The sequence below is a fragment of the Amblyraja radiata genome, chromosome 7, assembly GCF_010909765.2.
Source record: "Amblyraja radiata isolate CabotCenter1 chromosome 7, sAmbRad1.1.pri, whole genome shotgun sequence".
Lineage (NCBI taxonomy): Eukaryota > Metazoa > Chordata > Chondrichthyes > Rajiformes > Rajidae > Amblyraja > Amblyraja radiata.
This window is the reverse complement of record NC_045962.1, coordinates 29,589,873-29,602,669: the sequence shown is the minus strand read 5'-3', so window position 1 is coordinate 29,602,669 and position 12,797 is coordinate 29,589,873. Positions and strand designations below refer to the sequence as shown.

The 12,797-nt window shown below is 39.8% G+C and overlaps 1 protein-coding gene across 4 annotated transcripts in view; it reads right to left on the bottom strand.

The window, feature by feature from the left end:
* erich2 (glutamate rich 2) overlaps positions 1–12,797 on the bottom strand; it is a 68,105-nt gene that overhangs the window by 36,415 nt on the left and 18,893 nt on the right. For 3 of the 4 annotated variants that reach the window (XM_033024007.1, XM_033024008.1, XM_033024010.1), the window contains one exon: positions 9,606–9,642. In XM_033024007.1, coding sequence (XP_032879898.1) covers positions 9,606–9,642 — 37 coding nt within the window. Of the gene's footprint in view, positions 1–459; positions 555–9,605; positions 9,643–12,797 lie in introns of all 4 variants that reach the window. The other variant, XM_033024009.1, reaches the window with a different exon arrangement.

Below are 12,797 nucleotides of genomic sequence, written 5' to 3'. Positions count from 1 at the left end.
AAGATTAAATAATGAATTAAAATAAGAACTGGAATCCCAGGTTTAAGCTGGAAATTTGATTCATTTTGCAAAGCCATGTCATGAGTGGTAAACTGAAAAACAAAACAAAATTTCTGTATTAGGCAGTTGAAAGAAAGAACTGAAAAGATTCATTCTGAAGATCGGGAGAAACAGGTTGCTCTCCATTGACATTAAGATTCAAATCAAATCGGACCCTTAGGTGAAAGCTCTCTCAATCTGCTTTCCTGCATGGCCCCAAGTGAAATCGTATTCTTCAGTGCCAATTCATTTTCAGGTATAATGGAGTTTCATTATCCCTCGAAAGAGAACTGAAATGCATAAAATATTGCATTACAGAGCAATACTCAGGCTTCAGTACAGCAAAAAATAAAATGGTTGAAATCGGTCTGCGCAAGTGAAACTGATATCGTGTGAAATAACCTAGTGCTGATAGATTACCGTTCATCATGGATTTAGCAGGCTGCTTCTTAACATCCTTTTTTTGTTCTTTCCTAGAAAACCTTTTTGATCCTTTTAACTTCTTCATTTCATCACTTCATGGCAGGAGGGTTACCGAAAACAAAATAGAATACAAGTCATTCAAAATGTACAAAATATCCTTCTGTAGAAAGACAGAATTCTCTAAAGGTTAGCCAGCATCTGTGGAAAGAAAGACAGATTTTCAGCTTTTTGTGTCTATGGTTTAAACCAACATCTGCAGTTCCTTCCTACACAAGACAGATTTAACATTGAGGAGATTAACTATAATCTGGAAAAAAAATAGATAAAAAGAGGATGGAGGAATTGTGAACAAAATAAAAGAGAAGATATGTGAAGATGAGGAGAGATATGATAACATGTAGCAATGGTGTCGGTTAAAAAGAAGATAATGAAAAGATTTCTAGAGCAGGTATAAATGGAAACAAATGAAGCCTGAAATACCAGAGGAGAGAAAAAAATACGGAATACTGGTAATATGAGAAACACAACTAAAATGTGCAGCTTAAAAGTGCAATGTGTTAATTCAGAAATTGATGGCTTGTTCCTTGAGCATCTTTGTAATAAGTAGAACTAACCCACTGAGTTACTCCAGCACTTTGTACCTTCATTGTAATACTCTAGGTCGAAGGGAGTGGCATGGAAAATTAAATTGACAGATATCTGAAAATTCAGGATCACCCTTGCCGATAACGTAGTCACACAATCCGCATTTAGTTTCCTCAATGAAGGAATGATCACATTGTGTGAACTGAACATAGTCTAATGTTTTGCGAGCATTGCAAATAAATTGTTGTTTCATTGCAGAGTGCTTAGAGACGAGGACATTTGGAAAGGTGAAAATAAAAGGGTAGGCATTGCATCTCCTCTATTCACCCCCGAATATGCTATAAAAAACAAGGTGAAGATGAAGATGGAAAACTGGTCCATCTTCAAAAATAGACTCATTACATGCGTGGTAGGATAAACTGTAGCTAATCTGTTGATTTATAATGGATACTGATCGCTAACCTATCGTCAGAAATGGACACAGAGGGTTGCCAAAAGGTGGAAAATGACAGCAAAGGTGATAAAACTTGAGTTCTGCACGAGTGCAAGAAGCAGCGCCACTACAGTCATCAATTAAAGAAAGGTGACGGAATCAGAATGAAGTAGCATAGAAACAATAAATATTCCACGTATTCTACAAAGTAACATGGACCTATACTGGCCTTCGTTATTATACAATGTAGTTCTGTGGCGAGTTAATGGACAGGGGGAGGTAATAAGAAGTGCCATTGACCTGTCAATCTGCAGGATAAAGATCAGTTTGCCAAATACCATTCAGCAGCCCTGAAGACAATATTGAGGTGGTCTAATGTTGAGCATGATGCTGCAACTTTAAAAAGTTTGTCACAGCAGTAAATGCACAAACAGCAATCTTGACCAAATGTTGCTATATGCCCAAGCTGTGGATATGTCACGAGTACCTTGAGTCAGAGTCCCATGTTTTACACTTATGTACGTAATCCCTCATTTTAGACAGAAACTTTGCTTAGGGCTGGTGAATATTACTCCAGCTGTCCAACAATGCCAGTCATGCTTGCCATCTTGCACAGCCTCTGGAGATACAAATTGTGTCTAACCTCTTCAAATAACACCAGAAAAGTGGGATAAGCTGTGCCTTCAATAGTCTGCCACAGCTTGATGCAAGTTCTTCCCATGAAGTGGAGTAATTGCATTGTTTGGAAACACTTCCCCCTTATCAGCAATGTAGTCATGTCTTCAAATCTGTCTGTTAGGTTCAGCTGTTGATAAGAGGACATAAAATAACATCCCATAAATATGCTGTAAATAGCGCAGTTAGCATGACGTTGATAAAATGCCTGTGTGTACTTCTGTTGTGACTGCCACTTGATCAATTTGACACAGGCACATCATGGCTCCAGACCAAGTTTTCCAGCATGATTGATTTTCTCGACACATCTCTCTCTCTTTCGCTCTCTCTCTTTTATTCTTTGGGGCAGCTGAGGGAGATACGTTTTTTGACGCTACATTAAGTTAGGAAGGGAAGGAAGTTAAAGTAAGAAATAAAATACCTACTTTGAGTCTACAAAAGTAAGACGAGGAAACCAAACTGCAAACAATGTCCAGAGGGGATCTCATCAAGGCCCTAAACATGTCATGAGATATCCTTGTTTCTGTACTCATATCTTCTGATGCAGAGGATTCAAAGAGAAACAGTAGAGAAGACATAATTGGCATAAGTGTTCTTTGAGTGACAAAAGTAATGGCATTGATCTTCCAAATATTGAATTGGAGAACCCACACGAATCATCCAAGAATGTCATAAAAGCTACTTCAGACAGCATTGAATCAGTACGGGTGTCAGGGGTTACAGGGAGAAGGCAGGAGAATGGGATTAGGTGGGAGAAATAGATCAGTCATGATTGAATGGTGGAATAGACTTGATGGGCCGAATGGCCTAATTCAGCGCCTATCACTTATGACTAGAGGCAGGATGTTTAGGCGCTAAAAAACTCTGAAAAAGGCAGGCAAAAAGGCATAATAAAATTACAAAAAAGACATTTATTGACATAAAAGGCATAAAAAGGCATGTATTTCCACCACCAAAATATGGTTACAAATGATAATATAATGGTATTCTACATTAAATGACCAAAATTGCCTGATAGCATTTTTAGCAAATTATCTAGTGTAAAACTATGCTGTCTGTCAGACAGAATATGCTTCATTTGTGAGAAACTTCTTTCTACCTCAGCTGAGGTCATTGGTGCATACCAGAAACAAGCTACCGACGCTATATTCATGTCGATATCTTGTGCATTACAACTACCTTCGAGAACTTTCGCTATATTTTGTATTTCTTCAAGATCTTTGTTAGCTAAATTCACTCTCTCACATTCTCTTTACCTACATCGCCAGGAATTTTACGGATATTGTCAGTTACACTTTGTTGAAAACCTGCAAGTTATTCGCTAATGTTTTGCCACATTTCTCAAGGGAAGTGATAGCTTGTGGGAAGTTTGCAAAATTGGAAGCAATAAACACAAGATCCCGGTGGAGGGACATTTTCTGCAGGATTTCAATGACGATCCTGACTGCAGCAGATTCTTCTTCTTCAAAACAGTTGACAATTTCTTTTATCTTTTCAAAATTTGTTGCATAGTAGAGTACAACAGGGAGCCATGTACCCAACCTAGTCAAAACGGGCTGAGGAGGTAGCGGAATTTTGGGTGCCATTTCCATGCACAACTGCACACGTGACGGTGCTGTGAGGAAGATTTTCTTGACATTGGAAACTAGGTGGTCGACATTTGGAAACAAGTTACTTATGTGCTTGACAATTCCATGAAGTCCTTGAGCTAAGCATGTCAAATGCAACATTTTGGGGAATAAAACTTTAAGAGCACGAGCAGCTTTTTCATGTATGGAGCTGCATCAGTCACAAACAGAAGAACATTCTCGTGTTATATACCTTCTGGTCAAAGTACAGCAAGTGAAGATGTAACCAACTGAGCAATAGTTGAGCTGTTTGACTTCTCCAATACTTCAGATGTCAACAAATACTCCTTTGATGGTTGACCTGCCTCCAGTGTACCGATGACCACATTAGCAACATATCTCCCGACAGCATCGGTTGGCTCGTCTACCGAGATTCATATTTTGTTGCATGCAACTTCATCTCTAATTTTCTGCACAACAATGTTGAAGTTGCTGTCAACATAATTTTTCCGTAACGATGACTCACTTTGTATATGTTCCTCTGTGTATTTCTCTAAAAAACCACTGAGAGATTGGTTTTCCAATTTCCACAGTGGAATTCCAGCATCAATGAATGCCTTACACAGATCACTCAAACTCAGATTTGCGTCTGGAGCCAGCGGGAAATGTAGTGAGGAGACAAGCTTGGGTATTTGGCTTGGGTAGTCTACACCCCGCTGGTATCAACATTGACTTCTCTAATTTTAGATATCCCTTGTCTTCTCCCCCTCACCATTCCCAGCTCTCCTTCTAGTTCTACTGTCTCCGCCTCTTCCTTTCTTTTTCCCGCCCCCCCCCCCCCCAGCCTAACGTCGCCTATTCCTTCTCTCCATAGATACTGCCTCAGCCGCTGACTTTCTCCAGCATTTTTTGTCTACCTTTGATTTTTCCAGCATCTGCAGTTCTTTCTTAAATAGATCTTGGAGAAGACTGAACCAGTGGGCAGCGGCACGAACGAATGAACGATGGCGCCCCTGGTTTTGCCCCGGTGGTGGAAATTTTCTTGTAAATTATACTGTTAACACGTTAATAATAACATAAATATTAACGTGTTAACATAGAAAACGTAATTGAAATCACGTACAATTAGAGAAAATAGCACGACCTTTTAGGAAAATGGCCAAAAAAGGCTGATTTAGTCACTCGATCGTGAAAAAGGCGTTATCTTTGTGAAATCATCAAAAAAGGCATGAATAGCTATATTTAAGAGGGAATGCTATATTTAAGAGGGAGTTAGATGTGGCCCTTGTGGCTAAGGGGATCAGAGGGTATGGAGAGAAGGCAGGTACGGGATACTGAGTTGGATGATCAGCCATGATCATATTGAATGGCGGTGCAGGCTCGAAGGGCCGAATGGCCTACTCCTGCACCTAATTTCTATGTTTCTATGTTTCTAAAAGGCACTTATGGCATTAATGGCAAAATCCTGGCTCTACTTATGACCTTATATTGAAGAGTTGAGAGGTAATAGAAGAATCAGTGAATGTTGATTACTTGTCAAACAAATGTTTGAGACTCTGGATGGTATCTTAAAAAGACACCAATTGGATGAATAAAAACATATGGTGAAGGATAAGATATGGTAGAGAAAAAACAAGCCACTACTGCAGATATGCTTCCAATATGTAAACGTGGAAACCGTGCTGGTGATATCTAGAAGAGCTATTTAATAGATTGGAGTGTTGGATGAGACAATGACTTCAGAACATCGAACCTTTTCTCTTAAATAGTGGCATTAAATTTCTTGGTTTCTAGATTCTATATAATTTTGGAAGATGTGATCCGGTGTATCTGCTATAGCCATACTGCACCCGTAGTACTGATCGAACCATCCTACATAGTAGGGATTTCTATTCTACACACTAGTGACAGTTTATAGAAGCCAATTAATTTACAAATGTCTTTAGACTGTGGGAGCTAACCGGAGCACCCGGAAAAAAACCCGACAAGGGTTTACTGCCACATCTTTCAATGTAGTTTCCCTCTTCACTCCTTACGCTTTTAATGTTTTTTTCTTATATTTAAGGTCCTGATTTCTGATTTAACAAAGTCTACCAAATGATGATCACGCATCCCCAGCCACCTGATTATTAGTTTACCCAAGATATTAGGTCTAAAATAGCTTGTTTTGTTGTTGGCTCCACACAATGATCTGAAAAATCAACTTCTATACACCTCATGAATTTGTCCACTACACAATTTAATTTAATCTGCCTGATTACACATCGATTAAATCCCCTTGCCCCTCCACCCCGTCGCCCTTGTTACATGCACTTCTAATTTCTTGATAATATTTTCCGTCCTTTTCTTAGGTTGATCTTAACTGATTCTCCCTATTGTCTGAGCCTAAATCACTTTTTCTCAATTCCTTTATTCCATTCTTTTCCTCTCGTTTTGCTTATCTCTTCTAAAAGTTAAGTAAACTACACTTTATTCCCAACATTCGTCATTTTGAACTGGCTATTGGATCATACTCATTTTTTTCTAGTGTTCAGAGCGTGAAGAAGGGTCCCGACCCGAAACATCGCCTCCATGTTCTCCAGGGATGCTACCTGACTCGCTGAGTTACTCCAGCACTTTGTGTTTTTTTTCCCTATTCGAACTATTAGTTTATTTATCCAGCTAGTTGTGAAATGTTCCGTGCAATTTTTAAATTTGTATTTTTACAATTTTCCATTGAAGTGCCTCTAATTGCAGTTATACTTACTGTATATGTTTGTATGCTTCACCTTTTTACTGACTGACATTATCCATATTTTACTTGGCCACACTACACACCCTTTACTCATCTTTTCTCTTTTACTTTCCAATTCTTCTCTCGAATGCCAGGAACAAAGGAGATGACAAAATGTGGTGAACACTGTCCAGTACATCATGGGTACTGATCTCCCCACAATCGAAGAGATCTATAAAAGGTGATGTCTCAAAAAGGCAGCCAACATTATCAAGGACCCGCACCACCATGGCCACACTCTCATTTCATTAATGACATCGGGAAGAAGGTACAGGATTCTGAAAACTGTGAGGTCCAGGTTCAGGAACAGCTTTCCCCCCCCCCCCCAACAACAATCAGACTATTGAATGCTATGAACTCCAACTAAACTCAGAACTACCTGGGTTGCACTATGGGTTTTGGGCTTTACTGTGTTCTTTTTACACTATATTGAGCTTATTTATTGCATTTCTATTTTTTGTTTATTATATTATCTATTGATACTGTCTTTACAGTTTACAGTTGTACTACTGCTGCAAGTAAGACTTTCGTTTTTTGGTTTCCGTACAAATGACTATAAAACACACTTGGCTCTTGACATTGGTCCTGGCCAGACTCAAGTGTAGCCCATCTGAATGGACAATTCACATATAGCTCAGGAAGCATCATCTTTGCGGCTCTGCTTGTAAGTTGGTCTACAGGTGCTGTACCACCTCTTTAGTTCTAACCACGTCGCTGGTTTCTACATGGACCATGACAACTCAAGATTCCCTCCCACTGCAAATTCCTCTCAGTCCTGAGGAAATGCCCTAACTCCACACCCATACAGCTGCAGAGAATGGTTGCTGAGCCATTACTACTAATTGCTTTTAACTTCTCAACTTGGCTCTCTGTGGCCACACGATGTGTTAACGAATGGTTGCTGAGCCACCGCAACCAATTGCTTTTAACTCCTCCAACTTGGCTCTCTGTGGCCACAAGATGTGTTAATTATGCTCATTCTCCCTGCTGTTTCTGTTCCACACAGGTTGTAATCAGTGGCGGACTGGGTCTAAAAATATTGGTTGCCAGTAGACAAAGGGGGCCCACTTCATCAGGGGCTCACTTGATATAGGGGGCGCATTTCATCAGGGGCCCACTTGATATAGGGGGCCCACTTCATCAGGGGCCCACTTGATATAGGGGGCCCACTTCATCAGGTGCCCACTTGCCATCGGGCAAGCTGACACCCTGGCCAGTCCGCCACTGACTGTAATAATCTTGTGCCTACTGGACAAGTGCAAGGCCTGATGCTTCTCCAATACTGCCTTTCTGAATCCGCAGATCGGCCTCATTCATAGTTACATTCTTTGGTCTCCCTTCACTAACCAATTCTGCAGCATTTAACCTTGGGAGAGTGAGTGCCTCTTAGAATCATTATGAGATTTCAGCCCATTGACTCTGCCAAAGTTCTTCATGCAATGGACCAACAGCAGATATCATCATCATGAGTCGCTATCAGCTACCACATATTAAAGCTGCAAACTGCCTGGCAAAATTACATTTGTTTAGTTCTTTATATTATCCTGTTGTCCTTGCATCACTTAAATCTCTTACTCACCAAAGTAGACACATGGCTAAAATCCCACTCAGTGAGACAGTGTGTTAGATGGGAGAAAATCACTGACAGCGTCAGCAAGGAATGAATTTCAGTGATTAGAAATTGAGCAGATGTTTGATCAAGGGAGAAGAGAGAGGCCTCAGAGGCACAGAGGGCAGAATGTAAGATGAAGCAACTACAGAAACCATCTGAGAGACCGGGAAACTGAATAAGAAAAAGGGACACAAAGCTCTGGAGCAATTCAATGGGGCAGGCAGCATCTCTGGAGAAGAGGAACAGGTGATGTTTCGGGTCGCCACCTGTTTCTTTTCTCCAGAGATGCTGCCTGAGTCGCTGAGTTACTCCAGTTCTTTGTGTCTATCTTTGGTATAAACCAGCATCTGCAGTTCCTACCTACACAAAAAACAAGGTTTGGTTTTAACTTGGCCCTGATTCTTAACCAATGGGCAGTTATAATAATATAAATATACCTTTGCCAAATCAAAAAGCAGGTAAATACTGTGATGGGCATACACATTTACACCCATAAAACTTGAGGAAACCTGGCTTGGCACCATGACCGAGGGAAGGGCATGAGATTGTAATAGAGCTGCTATGAATTTAAACATAAGGAATAAAATTCAATGGTTCAATGGTTTCTTTATTGTCACATGCACCAGGTACAGTAAATGTTACTTACTTATAACAGTTAGAATTTATTCAAACTCTTAAGATTTACAACTGGTGGATATTTTTATCAGCATAAGATCACAAGACATAGGAGCAGAATTAGGCCAATCGGCCCATCGCATCTGCGCCGTCATTCGATCACGGCTGATCTATTAAGGAGATGAGGAGAAATTTATTTAGTAAGAGGTTGGTGAATCTATGGAATTCTTTGCCACAGAAGGCTGTGGAGGAAGTCAGTCTGAAGAAGGGTTTCGGCCCGAAACGTTGCCTATCTCCTTCGCTCCACAGATGCTGCTGCACCCGCTGAGTTTCTCCAGCATTTTTGTGTACCTTCGATTTTCCAGCATCTGCAGTTCCTTCTTAAACACAAGTCAGTGGATATTTTAAAGGCAGAGATAGATAGATTCTTGATTAGTACAGGTGTCAGTGGTTATGGGGAGCAGGCAGGAGAATGGGGTTAGGAGGGAGAGATAGATCAGCCATGATTGAATGGTGGAGTAGACTTGATGGGCCAAATGGCCTAATTCTACTCCTATCACTCATGACCGTATGATCTATTTTTCCCTCTCAACCCCATTCTCCTGCCTTCCCTTCTTAACCAGTGACATCCTTACTAAACAAGAATCTATCAATTTCCGCTTTAGAAATACCCAATGATTTGGCCGCCTCAGCTGCCGGTGGCAACTACCTAATCTGTGTTGAAGTTAACAGTAAAATATTTTATTAAAAGTCCTCAAAAGAATACTTTTTGGATCAAGCAATTCAAAAATACCCGCTGAAGCCTGTAAAAAGTAATAATTTAAATAGCTTTAAAAATCAGCATTTTAGGAATTTTCCTTTAAAATGTTATCATATTCTTACCCTTACAGTAGGGGACATCCTTTCTGCCAGATTGTGCCTAAAAGAACAAAGTTTGAAGGTTACAAAATCTTTTTCAATATTCCTTCTTGGATCTTTACAAACACTCTCAGATTTACCATAATAACTATTATGAATTATTCCCAGTAATCTTTCTGTATGTTCAGCCAGTTTTACTTGGAGTAAACAATTAATTTCGTCACACCATTAAACATTCCGCAAAGAATGTGAAACTGGACAAATCCACCCACAGGTTCTGATATTATCCATGAGCTCTCATCCATTCCTGACTCTCGGTAGAATGGGTTGTTGGACGTTGAGGCTGTAGATGGTCTTGACAATCCTGAAGAATCCACTGATGTTGTGGTTGCTGCACCTCCTTCGTTCTTTACACCCACAACCCGTTCTTTTGGTTTCAAGCTTATGTTGGACCTTCAGATTCTTGCAGTATTTTCTTCCTCCTTCTTTTACGGCATGCTTCCTGAAATTGCATGTTATTCTCGCACAAGGGTCATCATCTCTGTGTCATCCAAATTTTAATAGAATCTAAGAATTCCACAGTCTTCTTATTTCTTTCATATCCTGATGGATTTTTTTCAAATCAGAATGCAGATAAAAGAAACAAGAGTTTCTTCAAAGGTGCCACTTATGGAGACCTCAGCGCTGACAAGCCACTTATCAGTGACCACAATTCCTGATGATTAAGATTCATTGGATTGGTTAAGGTACTGACTGAACAAAGCTTTCTTCGAGCCCTCCAACATTGCTTCATAAATTCTTACAAGTAATCCAGCTCATTCCTTCATTTTCTCTTACTCCATCTATACTATTCTTTATACCTCCTCCCATCTATTTGTCTGAGGCACTGCATTCAAATAAATGAATTTGAGTAAAAGAAAGTTGTCAGCTTTTTTGTTTCTTCATTCATCCCGCTCTTAAGTAAAATAATATCTTACAAGTAAATCGGTACTGACCTTTTAAACAATCAACATAACATTACAAATACAATTATGTGATTTAAAAGTTCTTTTAATAATCAGCACAATGTAATTGAAAAAAGATTCAATTTTTGTCGCTCACATCCACGTAGAGGCGTTGGTGTGCTTTATTTATAATTGCATTAGTGAGCTGGGTCCAGGAAAGATCTTCGGAAATATGCATGCCCGGGAATTTGAAGTTTTTGACTTTCTCCACCATTGTCCCGTTGATATAAACAGAATTGTGGGTCCTAGATGAGGATGCTATGAGGCTGCAGGGTGACTTGGATAGGTTGGGTAAGTGGGCAGATGCAAGGCAGATACAGTATAATGTGGATAAATGTGAGGTTATCCACTTTGGTGGCAAGAACAGGAAGGCAGATTATCATCTGAATGGTGTCAGATTAGGAAAAGGGGAGGTGCAACAAGACCTGGGTGTGCTTGTATATCAGTCACTGAAAGTAAGCATGCAGGTACATCAGGCAGTGAAGAAATCTAATGGCATGTTGGCCTTCATTGCGAGAAGATTAGAGTTTAGGAGCAAGGAGGTCCTACTACAGTCGTACAGGGCCCTGGTGAGACCACACCTGGAGTATTGTGTGCAAATTTGGTCTCCTAATTTGAGGAAGGACATTATTACCATTGAGGGGGTGCAGCATAGGTTCACCATGTTAATTCCCGGGATGGCGGGACTGACATGTGATGAAAGAATAGGTCGACTGGGCTTGTATTCACTGGAATTAAGAAGGGTGAGAGGTGATCTTATAGAAACATATAAAGTTCTTAAAGGATTGGACAGGCCAGATGTAGGAAAAATGTTCCCGATGTTGGGGGAGTCCAGAACCAGAGGGCACAATTTAATAATAAAGGGTAGGCCATTTACGTCTGAGAATAGGAAACATTTCTTCACCCAGAGAGTTATGAATCTGTGGAATTCTCTGCCACAGAAGGCAGTGGAGGCCAATTCACTGGATGTCTTCAAGAGAGAGTTAGATTTATCTCTTGGGGCTAAAGGAATCAAGGGATATGGGGAGAAAGCAGGAACGGGGTACTGATTTTAGATGATGAGCCATGATCATATTGAATGGCGGTGCTGGCTCGAAGGGCCAAATGGTCAACTCCTGTTCCTATTTTTGTATGTTTCTACCAGATCACCAGAATTATTTAAAAGAATAGTGAGCATATATTGTTAGATTGATAAACAAAAGCTTTACAATTCAGTAAATGATACATGCATATAATTACTAGGAATCAACTGTAATGCGCGATCCAAATACAGCTTAGAGACACAATAATGTGAAAAGTATTAGGTTCAAGACCCAAATGGTGAACCTTTAGTCAGAGGGCCATATAAAAGGGTATTACATAAAGGGATATTGCATATGGTGCAAGTAGAATCAGGGGACACGCGGATAGCTAGTTAAATGACTGTAGGACAGAAACTACAGGATAAAAAGTAATTAAAAATGTCATTCAAAATTGCAAATTGTGAAATCTAGGATGCCGCATTATCAGACCTCGAACCATTTAGATGAAAATTTATGTGACTACCATTTTATAAATACCAATTATAAATATTAATTTATTCTTCAGGATCAAAATACCACCACCTAAGTGTACAGACAACACAAAACTTGACAGGGCGAGGACAGGGCTTTGCAACAAGATTAAAAGGCATGAAAAGCTCATAATTTACGAACAATTCTAACATGCACAAATGTGAGCTATTACATTTTGGAAAGTAAATTAATGAAGTCAATAAGGAGTAGACTAACATAAAAGACAAATCATTGCAGCTGAATAGGCCCATTAAAAATAAACAAGCATAAAAGCTTATTTTTTAAAAAGGATAGGATTGAAAAATATTACGTTGACATTTTTAGAAAGTACATTGCATAGCTCTGTTTATTTCTGTACCATGTGATTGAAAATTATCTTGGATGGAGTGAAATCTGATAATGACCATTTGTGGGCCATTTCACATCACTTCAGCAGTTTTGCCAGGCAATTCAAGGTGCAGTAGCAATTTCCCTTCTCCCCTGTCAAGCAATCATACTCACAATTCCTAGATTGTGACCCCATTAGGCCTCAGCCATTCAATTCCTCAAGTCCCTTGGCCCAGTGATTAGCTGAAACCCCATTCTTCTGGAACACCAATTTCCAAATTCCTTTATGGGCATAATGATCACCAGCTCCTCCTCCAGCCCTCATCCTGTCT